The 12,425-nt window shown below is 43.5% G+C and overlaps 1 protein-coding gene across 1 annotated transcript; it reads right to left on the bottom strand.

Annotated features, from left to right (window-relative positions):
* Positions 1-593: 593 nt before the first annotated feature.
* DEPDC7 (DEP domain containing 7) lies at positions 594-9,627 on the bottom strand. Its single transcript, XM_064657064.1, has 9 exons — positions 9,471-9,627; positions 6,849-7,236; positions 4,814-4,944; positions 3,748-3,937; positions 2,741-2,955; positions 1,553-1,695; positions 1,262-1,387; positions 1,089-1,167; positions 594-913 (listed from the first exon to the last, which is right to left on the bottom strand). Exons 1-9 carry the CDS (start codon positions 9,541-9,543, stop codon positions 699-701), a joined length of 1,560 nt encoding a protein of 519 aa, XP_064513134.1. The 5' UTR covers positions 9,544-9,627; the 3' UTR covers positions 594-698.
* Between the last annotated feature and the right edge of the window lie 2,798 nt (positions 9,628-12,425).

Below are 12,425 nucleotides of genomic sequence, written 5' to 3'. Positions count from 1 at the left end.
CTCTTTTCTAATTACAGCTGGTGCCATCAATAAGAGTTACAGTCAGAGCAAAACACTGCAGGGATGAAGATAACCAGTCATAAACAGTACATCCTGTGGCAACCAAAGCCAGACTGATTTAAAAATCCAGAATATCTTTACCATCTCAGGACAGTCAATTCCTCAATATGGTGCCATTTTAGCTTAAAACAGCACAGTAATTTGTCATACACATAGACAGTATCATTAGCTGGCAAGCTTGAAGGAAAGCTGTGGAACATCAAGCAGGAGATGTTCTTCAGCTCTGTCCATTACACAGCAAGGCAAAGATCAATGCTACGTGTCAGTCACATAATGCAAGGCAAATTAGAAAAAGAATGTTCAGCATAAGATTCAGTGCTGAGGTAAAAGGTGAGAGAGACATCTCATTCATGGTGTCTTCCATCTCAGGAATTTTGATATTTGAAGAGAGGGAGTCAATAGACTTGGTTTTAGGTGAGGAAAAGGAAGGATTATTTTGATCCGATAGCAATTAAGAATGAGAAAAGCTAAACTATAAATAAAGGCTACTGTTGTACTGTTGGCTTTGGTAATAACTGAATACATTCCATCCATTTCCACAAAATAACTTTATTAGGCACAATACATGAATACAAAAATTTACAAATATATTAGTGTTTTCAATGCTGGAGTATACAAAGTAATCTCTATTTAAAGTCTCACACACACATATTAGTAACTCTGTCTCCAAAATACTGCATAAAAATACTTGGATTACTACTATGAAACTGGTCTAGCAGTCTCTTTCTCTCTTTGTCAGAGAGCTTTGAGTCTTCATCGATAGCTTTCAACAGAGACAACAGCTCATCTCTTGTGGTCTTCTCTGTATTGGAGCGATACTCTCTTTCATCAAGTTTTTGGCAAAAGGTATAGCCTAAAAGGAAACAAGAGACATTCAGAGCTAACACCACACTCAGCCACCCTAGGGATTCCACAGACCCATCCTCCTTTAGAGTCAAATTAGTCATCGTTACAGCAAGTCTTTTTGCATCACCTATTTCTCATTTTGGGTGCATGACGAGATTAAAAAGCTCAGTTTGAGCTGTTACCTGTTATCTTACTGGGATCCTGGCCTTTCTGCAAAGCCAGCAGTTTATCGCTGACCATCTTATGCAGAGTCCCTGGGATCTTGAAGAGAAAGAGATGACAATGCATCTTAGAAAAGGCAATTCTTCATAGGCATACAAGATTAGCCAAAACCTGGTCATTTTCTAGCTCTTACCTTTAACACATCTCTTTGGTTGTCCACAAGGAACAAGATCAGGAGGTCAGTTTTCCCTCTGGATAAGTTTTTATTGTTGATAATAGCTTTAGAGAATGTTCTTTTCACAACCATCCTGTTGTCACTCTAAAGAACAAGGACGAAAAGAAGAGAGTCAGTCTCCCCCATTGTTCTTCCAGAGTCATTGCTCTTCCTGTAGTCACCTATTTAAGCTACAAACATGTTTTCTTACCAGTGTCTGTGACCTCTAGATTTCAGTAAGTGTAAAGCATCTATTAAGTACACACTTACCTCCTTCTGTAGTTTGAGCTCAGAATTGTGTGCTGCAACAGCCATGAAGTACAACAGTCTCCTGAACTCCTCCCTGACTTGGCTGTCTAGAAGTTTCAAATACAGCTGAACAGCTTCTAAAGATTGCTCCATCTTCCCATTCACTGGGGAGAGATAAGGGTATCTATTGCCATAATTATTTACATAAATGTTGCAATAAAACACCTAAATATCCACTGAAGAGACGTTCATCTCTCTACACAGAACTGGTCAAACTAAGCAATTAATTCTCACAAAAACTTCTCACAGGTTAATGAGAGCTGCTCGCAGACAGTCTGAGAACGTCCCACATACAGGCTTTCAGGCTGATATTTAAGTAAGCTCACTTGCAATTAAGTTCAATTACAGTTCAGCCATCTTGAATGGGATGTGAAATATTGCAGAGAAAATGGTTCTGTTAAAGAAATGAATGAGCTCTTGTTGTGGAAATAAAGATCTCCCAAAAAATGAGAAATATGTTCTAAATACACGGGCTAGTGTAAGGAATTAACTGCAAACCACTTTGTAGAGCTTGGCTAAGTTTTAATTTGCCTTACTATGCAGAATAGCCATTTTAGATATGTGAATTATTTAAATGAAGTAGGTTGTACTAATATCATCCCTTTCTCATGTAGGCAGGAGGAATAGGATATAAATGCAAACTATTCCCACCAACAGGACAAACTATTCCCATGGAACAAGAAATAGGATGAAAAATATGGAGAACAGGGATAAGATGTTAATTGAGGACTAAAACATCAAAAGCTTTGTAAAATGTTGCCTAAGCAAAATTTAAGAAACATTTCTGTGTAAAAAAAAATTAGTTGTGAATGGGGTACAAAGCATCTATACAGGTTTCAGTTTAGTTCTCATAGCATAAATATTTAATATTATTGTTTCATTTCCCATGAACATTTAACTTCCATGTATACCAATTGCTACCAAATTATAGTGCTCCATTTTCACAGCCATTCTACACAGACCCAATCAAAGATTACAGAACTGCATAAAAGTCAGGGCCAAAATCAAGCACAGTCTTTATGGTTAGAAGTGAAAAGGAAAAAAAAATACTTGCAGAAGTCAATATTTAATCTTGGCTGCTGAGGTAAACACTCAGTTTCTCAATACATATCTCACATAAGCATTGGGACACGGCTTTATTTTACTTACCTAAAAGCTCTGCAATTTCTAAATGGATTTCGGGTGCGTGGCTTAACAGCGGCTCCTTCTTTTGGCTGTAGTATCTACCAATATTGTCAAACAGCAGCAGTTTCCATGTATCTGCTTGATCTGGCTGATCAGGCAAGTTCCTGCTAATATCCACCACCATATGATCCGGAAGGTATTCCAAGCAATCTATTGCTGCCGAGAGCCATTCGTCTGTCCTGGAAGACAGAGTGGTTTAGGTTTGTAGCATTGCCTACAGGTGCCTTTCAGAGCTGGTTGCTTTGCTTTCCACAGAAAGCAGGTAGACTTGTTTCTCAATCCCAGTGAAAACTGCATGTGTAAGTACTTAAATACATTAGAAATTCTCACACACAGAGGACACTTTACCGGACACACTCAAGTGGATCATAGTCATATACCTCTTTGTTATGTATTTAATCAAGATGAAGAATTAGTAACCCACACAGGTAAACAGTCACAAGCAGTTAAACCTGAAGTCAGTGATGTCCTCTACTGTGAGATAAAGACATAATTATTGCTAGATAAACAGAAACATGAACCTTGATCTGATTTAGACTGGTAAAAGTTTTTCAGACAGTATTTTTAACTCTGTGCACAGTTTCAATTTCAGCATTTTTGGCTCTTTTAATATAGTAGGAGGAACTAAACTATTTCCTCAAAAGTAATGCTTTAGGGAAAACTTTCAGGTTGGTAGTAAAAAGCTCTATTCTTCCCTCAATGCAGCAAAGAATTTCCCCTCTGAATACCATCATTGCATTCAAAAACCATTCCAGCGTGCAGCAGAAATTATCCCACTACTCTGGTTTAGAGCTAAGCAATTGTTATTTACCAGTTATTCCAGTCAAGTCCAACAGGGAGCAAAGTGCCTGCTCAGTCCTTTCTGGCAGGACTGAGACTACTACATTTCTACCCAAAGATCAACTATGCTTTGCATTCCCATGGAAGCAGAAAGTCTTAGGGTTCCACAGAGGAGAGCAATGAATACTTACTGTGAGTCACTGAAAGCCTTGAGGATCTCTCTGTCTAGGTAGTTGCTTGTGATGACATACCCAGCTCCCTTCCTTGGCTGTGGGAGCTGAGGTCTGATCTCTTGGTGCTCCAGCAGAGACTCCAGGAGGGGAAGGTCGACCAGCTGCAGCAGACGAGCAATTGTTTGTTCTTGCCACACTTCATTAATAACTGGGAAGGGTGGATACACAAAGCACATGGAGACTCAGCAAGTGCAAAAACAGATTATGAGAGAAGGACAACTCCCCTTCCTCCCATCAGGCCTAACCTACCAGACTAATTTTACTAAAATAGAGATTTACAGTAGCAAAGAGTGTGGCCCCTTATCACCTTGAAGTGCCTTTTATCACCACAAAAGGCAAGAATTACCCATTTGTTTACTTAACTACAAGTGTGAGAGAACTGCTTTTTGGATAAGTTTGAAGTGCCTTACATTCTTTGTGCTCTAATTTGCAAACAATCGTTGTTCTAGATAAGATATAAAAAAAAAAAAAGCGTAATAGTGACACTGTCCTTATCAGAGCTTCCTAGGATGTTTCCCTGTGATGAAACCACAGTTTCTAGGATGCATTAGCGTTTTTAACCAAGGAAAGAACCACATTAGATCATAGTTTAATCCAAAAGGGACGACATGAGTTGTCAAGAATGGTTTCACACACTACTGAAGGAGTGCTGGATGTGCAGATAGAGAGTTCAAAAGCCAGAGAGGAGCTCTAGCTGGCAGTAGACTATTGGCCATGACTAAGTCAAGCACAGAAGCAGTGCAGGTAATTGAATACTATGAAGAACATTCCTAACTCAAATCAAGCTCTACACACTGGGTGTTCTTCTCCACAAAACTAGAGATGATGGCTCTTGTCTAATAGAAAGGTAAAAAGCAAGTCTGCAACAAATGTAATTTGCCTTTTCACGACACGGTGTTCAAAACAAAATACTGTGAGACTCAGTTTGTCTCTCTCTCCAATCTGACAGGCATAAGTCTTTCCAGTCCTACAGATTTACCTTCCTTCTCCCACAAACAAATGACTGTGACATTATTTGGCTTACCTCGGCGGGACAAACTATCCGAGATGTTTACTTGAGGGGTATTTGCAGGCCTTAGACTCAGGTTTTCCCAAAGATCCTCCAAGTTTTCTGGTTTGACAGGAGTGGAGTGGAACAACATGCTCCTCTCATGTCTGAGATTAAAAACAGTTTTTATATATAACTATATTCATACATATAGATATGAATAACTGTCCCAAGATTAAAAAGTGTTCTCTCCTATATAGATATTTACACTATCTTCCCCCTCTTCTCTGCTGCCTGACACTTCCTTTGTCCATCCAGGAGAACATATGATACCTTAAAGAACTAATTGCATATAACAGTTGTGTGCACAGTTCCTCCCTTGGAGCTTGTCACAGCTGGCATCAGCAGGTTACTTCAATTACCACAGAGAAAGTTTAAGAGGATAAGTGGTTAAGCAGGGGAAATTAATTTTCAAAACCCAAATAAGATTCCCCCCCCTCAGAACTTCCAGAGTTTTAAGGCATTATCCATGATAGCGAAGTGAGGACAAAAATTAAGTGATGTTCCTGAAAAACCAAGGAGGCGATTGCTCCATAGTTATGGGGCTTGTTCATGCCTTCAGCTAATGGAAGCCTTCAGAAACCTGTCACCTGCTTCTGTGTGCTGGCCAATTCTTCTCCCAACTGCTTGCACAGGCTGTGGAGTAGACAGAATTACTGCTCCAGCCACAAAATTAGCATTCCTCCAAGCATGTCTATTTAATTTCAACTCCCAGGGTTTCTTTGGTTTAGGACACTGCAAAAATCCTTCTGATGCCCACTGTCTTTACTATGGATGTGACAAGCTGCATGGATCAATGATCTGTTCCTTTCACTAAATGAAGAAATGTAACCCAATGGGTCTGTGCCCTGCCTGAAAGAAAACCACCTTCATTCAACACTAATAAAACATGAATACTCATGTTTAATGACTGTCCAATATGTTCTAAGTCTACTTTAACAATTCTTATGATGAAAATATTTTTAAATACCACACTTGATTAAAGTGTTTTTAATTTCTCACAAATTCTCCTCTTTCCAAATAAAGACTTGGGACTGTTTGATTTAGTACACAACAAGAGCTAGTGGTCCAGAGGGGAGAAGCAGGATCAAGGAATTATTTTTATTCTGTCTGTTTCTATAATTTTTTCATCAGGGTTGATGCCTTCAAGTTCACATCTGCTACTCTCATTAACATGTCGGTCACATAAGGAGGGTTTTTTTCAGGTCAATAATATTTGCAATTTTCAAAAGTGCATATTGCTAAAGCTGTTGTATTTAATACATCAGTGGAGTTTGTAAGAATATGCTGGACTATGTGTAGAGATGAAGACTCAAAAATAGTTCAAGGGAAGTTACTTGGCAAAGTGGCATCTACATAGCATGTGCTCTGCTTTGTGAGGGTTTACTTAGTACCTGGGTTTTCTTTGGTCACTCCTAAAGAGACAGGGAAACAAAACCTCACCACTGCACTTCCCTCTGGTTCTAGGATGGTGTGCAATAGCACAACAGCAAAACAACCTGCCACCTAGCCTAGGAAGAAGTCATATATGCATAAAGAAATGGCTAAAAGAAAAGCCAAATTTGAAGTGTAGAGAAGCAAAGATGATGAAAGGGGGAAACAATTTTTCTTTAAAAGATGCATGGATTACTGGTTTATGCCAGAGCCAGATGTGCAGTGACTAAAGATTGCTCTGTTGCATTATCCTGTTTGATGCACCTGAATTCCAGTTGGTTATATGGGTTTAGATCACTATCAATATGCACTTAATTTCTACCCTCCTACCTCCTTCCCCCAAGGCAATGTGATAACAGACACAGAAAACAAGTTACTATGCAGGTTGAGTGATTTACTCTCTTCAAATTGCTGTTTCCTACCTGTCTTCCACCCACAAACATCTCATCTGCGTAGTATCTATTTTTTCCCCCCTCTAGGTCCTATAATTGTACAGCGGTTTTCCCTTCTCTCCCCCGGAACACTTAACATTTTCCTGCTGTAAAGAAATTCTTCCCTTCACACCCCACGTACTAACCTTTGTGGGGTACACTGCAGGTAGTCTCTATCGAATTCTGTTTGGTTTGAGGTGTTTGTGAACCTGTAGAGGCTGCTGCTGCTGTCTTCAAACACAGACCGCTTGTCTTTCCCAAAGACCCTCGTTGAAACAGCCTCAAATACTTTGTAATCCATCAGCGCCTGGCACACGCGCACTACTTTAGCACGGGAAATATCCACATCCCCAAAATACTTGTTCTGTAGGAGATGGGCAAAGACAACATCCACAGCATCTGAGCCAATGAAACAGTCATGGTAGCACTTCAGGTTCTGGCGGCGCTTTTTCACTTCCACTTGAGCTTGAAGAGCGCTGATAATGCTGCTCCAGACGTACGTCGCTCCAAACGGCTTCTGCGCCAAGCTAAAGCCTGAGAACAGAGACAACAAAGACTGAATTCATGCTGCAGCTAGAACAGAACAGCCCCCTTTCTGGCTCCTAGCTTTCATGAATCTCCTAAGGATTTAAAAAATCTTTGAGACTTCCACTTTGGCTTGGGTTGCGTATGCGTTAACACTTTGTGACTTCCTCAGCAGGTCTGTCTGCTGTGTGCTGCTGTCTCTCTCTCTCTGGTGGTTCCTCTGGCTACATCAGCCTAAAGCTTTTCCACCATGAGTTCCTGTTTTTTTTCAGCCTCTCTTTCTGACACTGTCCTTTTGTGTGTCCCTCTGTCACCTAATGGTTACACTTACAGAACCTGCTCCTAGGCACATGTGTCCCACAACCATAAACCAGCTGTAAGTACTTGTAACTGCCCTGTTAGTTCCTCTACTAACACCAACAGCTGGGCAGGGAAGAGGGAAGCAGGGATGAAGAGACACATCAGAACCTTGTTTCCTGCAGGATTGTGCACACACAAGCTACCTAATATCAGTGCTTAGCACATCACTGACAAGTTCAAGGATTCTCTTAAGACACCGCTCACTGGACACTTGTCCCACCAAACAAGGTCCTGCCACCACAGCTCCTGCCGAGACCTTGGCTCTGTGTGCTCAGTGCCACTTCCTTGAGCCTTCCCTCCCCCAGTAAAGCCACTGAACTATTACTCATTTACCAGTCTGATTAGAGCAACATGCCAGCAGCCAACAGTTTGACCGGAGGCTACACTCAGCCTCCACAAGGACTTGAAAACACACAAAGTTTACAGGTGCCACCTAACTGGGAAGGTCTGCAGCCACCAGAGAGACTAGAATTAGAAAACATGTTTTTCAGTAAGTCAGATGAATAATTTAGTAAGACAGGAAACAGAGGAAGAAGAGGGAAATCAAAAGCTGAAGGATAAAATATGGAATGAAGAGCTGGCAGCAATCCTACAGAAAGCCATCTGGGATTGTGACAGACCTCAAACCAAATGAATTAACAGTGCCATGCAGTGTTTGAAAAAAAACAACATGCAACTCCTTCTGGAACATATTACCATGAGCATCTTCCACAGAGATGCAGGAGGTGGTTTTTTTTTTTCCTGCTCTCTTTAGTCTGAAGTGGCTTTACTTAGAGAATTGTATTCCAGTTTGGAGCACCAGTGTTTCCAGCTGATCTCCATCTACCAGAAAGCCCAGAAATTAGCAAATTAGCATGGAGAGGCAGGAAGGTAGAGAGGCAGTAAAGACTGATGGGGAAGCAGAGAACACAATATAATTTGAACACACCAACACTTATAAAGGACAGCATTAGTTATCTTTCTGAAAAGATTAATGCCATGGGGGGGGGGAAAAAAAAGCTTTTTAATGCACAGCATTGAGCCAGCCAAGGTAGCAATCTTTCAGAACCAGCAATTTCTGAAGTTTTAAACGTACAAGACAGACAAGGCACACACACTTGCTGGTACTTTAACCTGATGACACCTTCAGGCAGGCAGAGCAAACTCAACAGAACGCAGAGGAAACTCAACAGAATGCAGAACTCGCTTCCAACCCTACACCTGAACAGCAGACTGACCTCTTCGGAAGGAAAAAAAAACAGCCTAAGCCCGACACCACCAAACACACACCAGCGCTGGGTTCTGTTGCTAAAATAGACATCAACACATACGACCTGCAGTAATTTTACTACTAACCACGGCTTTATCACCTCTTCCTTACACATACACATAATACCACAGAAAAGATTTGAGGGAGGTACGAGCGTGGCATCAAGGATACAAGTTCCCACAAAGTTAAAGTGCTGAAGGCAGGAAAGAAAACCAAAAACCAGTTCCCAGGGAGCGCCACCTGCTCTTAACCTCAGCCCGCTCTCCGGCCACGCAGCTGCCCCGCGTTGCCCTGTCACCCTCCCCGCCCGCAGCTCCGGGCTCCCCCGGGTCTCTCCCTGTCGCGGAGCTGCTCCGGTGCCGGCACATCCCGGACGGGGCCCCCGTGCGGAAGCGCCTCCCGGGTCCGGAGCGCGGCCAACTTTTGAACCTCCGGGAGCCGGGAAAGGCGCCACACGGAGCTGAAGCCGGCGGGGCTCCGGCGCGGAGCGGGACGGCTCCAGCCCCCGTCCCACGGCGGGGCAGTCCCGACCCGTCCCGTCCCGTCCCGTCCCGTCCCGCTGCGCCCGGGTGCGGGCAGCCCGCTCCCTGCTCCCTATTCTCTCCAGCTCCGTTCCCCGCTCTCCCGGCCGTACCCGGGGGCCTGGCGGCGGGGCTGCAGACGGCGCTGAGGTTCAGGGCCGCCGCCTTCTCCCGCACCGTGGCCATGGCGAGCGCCGTCCCCGCGGATGTGCCGCGCCGGGCGGGCCCGCGGCTCAGGGAGGGACCCGCCGGGGCGGAGCTGCCGCGCCCACGCCCGGGGGAGGTGCCCGAGCCCGGGGCACAAAATGCAGCGACGGCCTGACCCGACCCTCCTGGGCACTGCCCGGCCGTCCGCCAACGCGGTTTCGTTTCCTGGGCAATCACAGAATGCCCAGAGTTGGAAGAGCGCTCTGCAGATGGTCCGGTCCAAACCCCTTGCTAAGGCAGGGTCACCCGGAGCAGGTGACACAGGGACGCATCCAGGTCAGTTTTGAATGTCTCCGGAGACTCCACGACTCCCTGGGCCGGCTGCTTCAGTGCTCTGCCATCCTCAGTGGAAAGAAGTTTTGCCTCGTGTTGAGGTGGAACTTCTTGTGTTTTAGTTTATGGCCCATTGGTCCTCGTCCTGTCATTGGGCACCACTGAAAAGAGCTGGCACCATCCTCTTGGCACCTGCCTTTGGGAGATTTACATGTACTGATGAGATCCCCTCTTCTTTAGTCTTCTCTAGACTAAGCAGGCCCAGCTCCCACAGTCTCTTCTCACAAGGAAGATGCTCCAGACCCCTCGTTTTCTTTGTGGCCTCTGCTGGACCCTCTCCAGCAGCTCCTTGTCTCTCTTGCACTGAGGAGCCCAGAACTGGACACAGCTCTCCAAATAAGAACTGTGGGATCCATAGGCAGCAGCGGGAAGGGGGGAAATGTTGCAGGGAGCTGGTGCTGCCCGGGGTCAGGGCCCCGGTACGAGGGCCCTGCTGTTCCCAGAGGGGGAACTGCGCCCTCTGCCCTTACACACCGGCGGGAGCAGCCTGGCCCTTCCTACAGCACTGGGAACACCACCCGCATTCCTGGCACCAGGATACTCATCCCTGGTGCGTGATCAGGTGCTGGATTTCACAGAATGGGTCGGTTTGGAAGGGAACACAGTGGGTCATCTAGTCCAACCTGCTCAAGCAAGGTCATCCCAGCGCACATGGCACAGGATTGTGGAACCATATTCCAGATGGTTCCAATATCTCCAGTGAGGGAGACTCCACTGGGCAATCTGTTGTAAAGAGGTTCTTCCTCATGTTCAGGTGAAACTTCCTGTGCATCAGTTTCTGCCCAGTTGCCTCTTGTCCTATCGCTTGGCACCACCGAGCAGAGCCTGGATCCACCCCTTAGATATTTATACACGTTAACGAGGTCCCCTCTCAGTTGTATCTTCTTGAGGCTGAACACATCCAACTCCCTCAGCCTTTCCTCGTAAGAGATGCTCCAGTCCCCCAGTCATCCTCATTGCCCTCTGCTGGACCCACTCAAGGAGCTCCATGTCTCTCTTAATTAATCTCTTCATTAATCTCTCTATTTACGCTGTATTTAGCATGCTGTTTAAAACCCCAAACCAGCCAGATCTAGTTCTGTGAGTTAACCTGAGCACAGGCCTCGTATATAACCATGGCTGAACAACTGAACACTGTCCTTGGCTGTCACCAGGACTTATGGCTTGAACACCCACATATGGTTGAAGTTTTCCTCTAGTGTCTTCTATGAACTCCTTATTATAGCAACAGGCATTTCTCACTGCAATAAAATAATAAATTCACTTTCAGGGTAGTAAAAGTGTTTTCTACTGTCTGCAGCAAACTGTTGAGAGATTCAACATCATTTTCTAAGCATGGATTATTTTGATAATTCATTCTTACTCAATGAAAGTGTATTAGAACATAAAATCAATCATGTTTTCAGACTGATTTCAAGAGGAACAAAGCCAAATCGATCTCCATGATATACAAACTCAGAAGTACATAATGCACATAAAAGACCAAATAAGAAAGATGTTACAAGCGATGCAAAAATTCATTTTGAGTTATCAGATTATTGAACTGTTGTTGGCAGTTTTGCAAAACAAAATCCCCTGTGAAACTTCAGCCTGTCCCCTGACAAGTTCTGTGCAAGCAGGTGTAAATACAGGATGTCTGCCACCCACTGAAACTCAGGTCAGCCTTCTTTTATCCTAATTTGTCACACTTAAAGGTAGGGCTCTTCAAGTTTATTCATCGTATACAAATGTATAAACAATGCACTTCATTTGAAGCTGTGAAAAATTAGTACAGGGAACTAATACCACAAACTTGCAGCAGATGTTTCATTGCCTGAGCAATACAGTATTTAATAATGGGAGTTCTAGGAGTGGAAGTTCTTGTGGAGGTTTTCAGATAAGGAAGTCTTGAGTTTCTGGGCCCAGAGAAAAAGGAACCTATTCAAACCATAGCAAAATGCCAGCCTTTAAAAATGAAAGTTCCTATTGTTTCTCAACAATAGGAAGTGACAAACAGAGATTTCTTTCTTAGGAGAAGATGTTAAAAAAGAAGTTGTCTTGACTCACAGGTGCCATTAAGAACCTAATAAAATAACATATAAGGCAGAGGTTAGTGGGGATTTCCATGATACGTTATTTTATTATTCCCTACTTTTATAGCAGTTTGATGCACTTTGTAGCAGTTTTTTGATGCATTGTCAAAATGTAATTGAAAATCAGTGAATGCCAGAGCTCATTTTCATATTTTAAAAAAAAAAAAAATTATTTTAGCATAGTTATTGAAACAAAGTGATACAGTCAGTCATTCTGCAGTGGTTCACCCAATCTGGAGAGAATTTAAAACCACACACAATTTCAAATAGGAGGTGCACCAATCAGCTAAAAACACTTTACACCTTACAGGAGAGAATGATTTGTCAAAATACTGCTGGTAGGAAGCAGAGTGAATCACAGCACTGTGAGCTGCTCATCAAGAAGTTTATAAGATTTTTTTCCTCTTGTATTTTATTACTGGGGGATCAGCAATCTACCCTGTACTTCTTCCCATA

This window comes from Pseudopipra pipra, chromosome 6, assembly GCF_036250125.1.
Source record: "Pseudopipra pipra isolate bDixPip1 chromosome 6, bDixPip1.hap1, whole genome shotgun sequence".
NCBI classification, from domain to species: Eukaryota; Metazoa; Chordata; class Aves; order Passeriformes; family Pipridae; genus Pseudopipra; species Pseudopipra pipra.
Note: the sequence above shows the minus strand (reverse complement) of the source record. Positions and strands in the feature narration are given on the sequence as shown.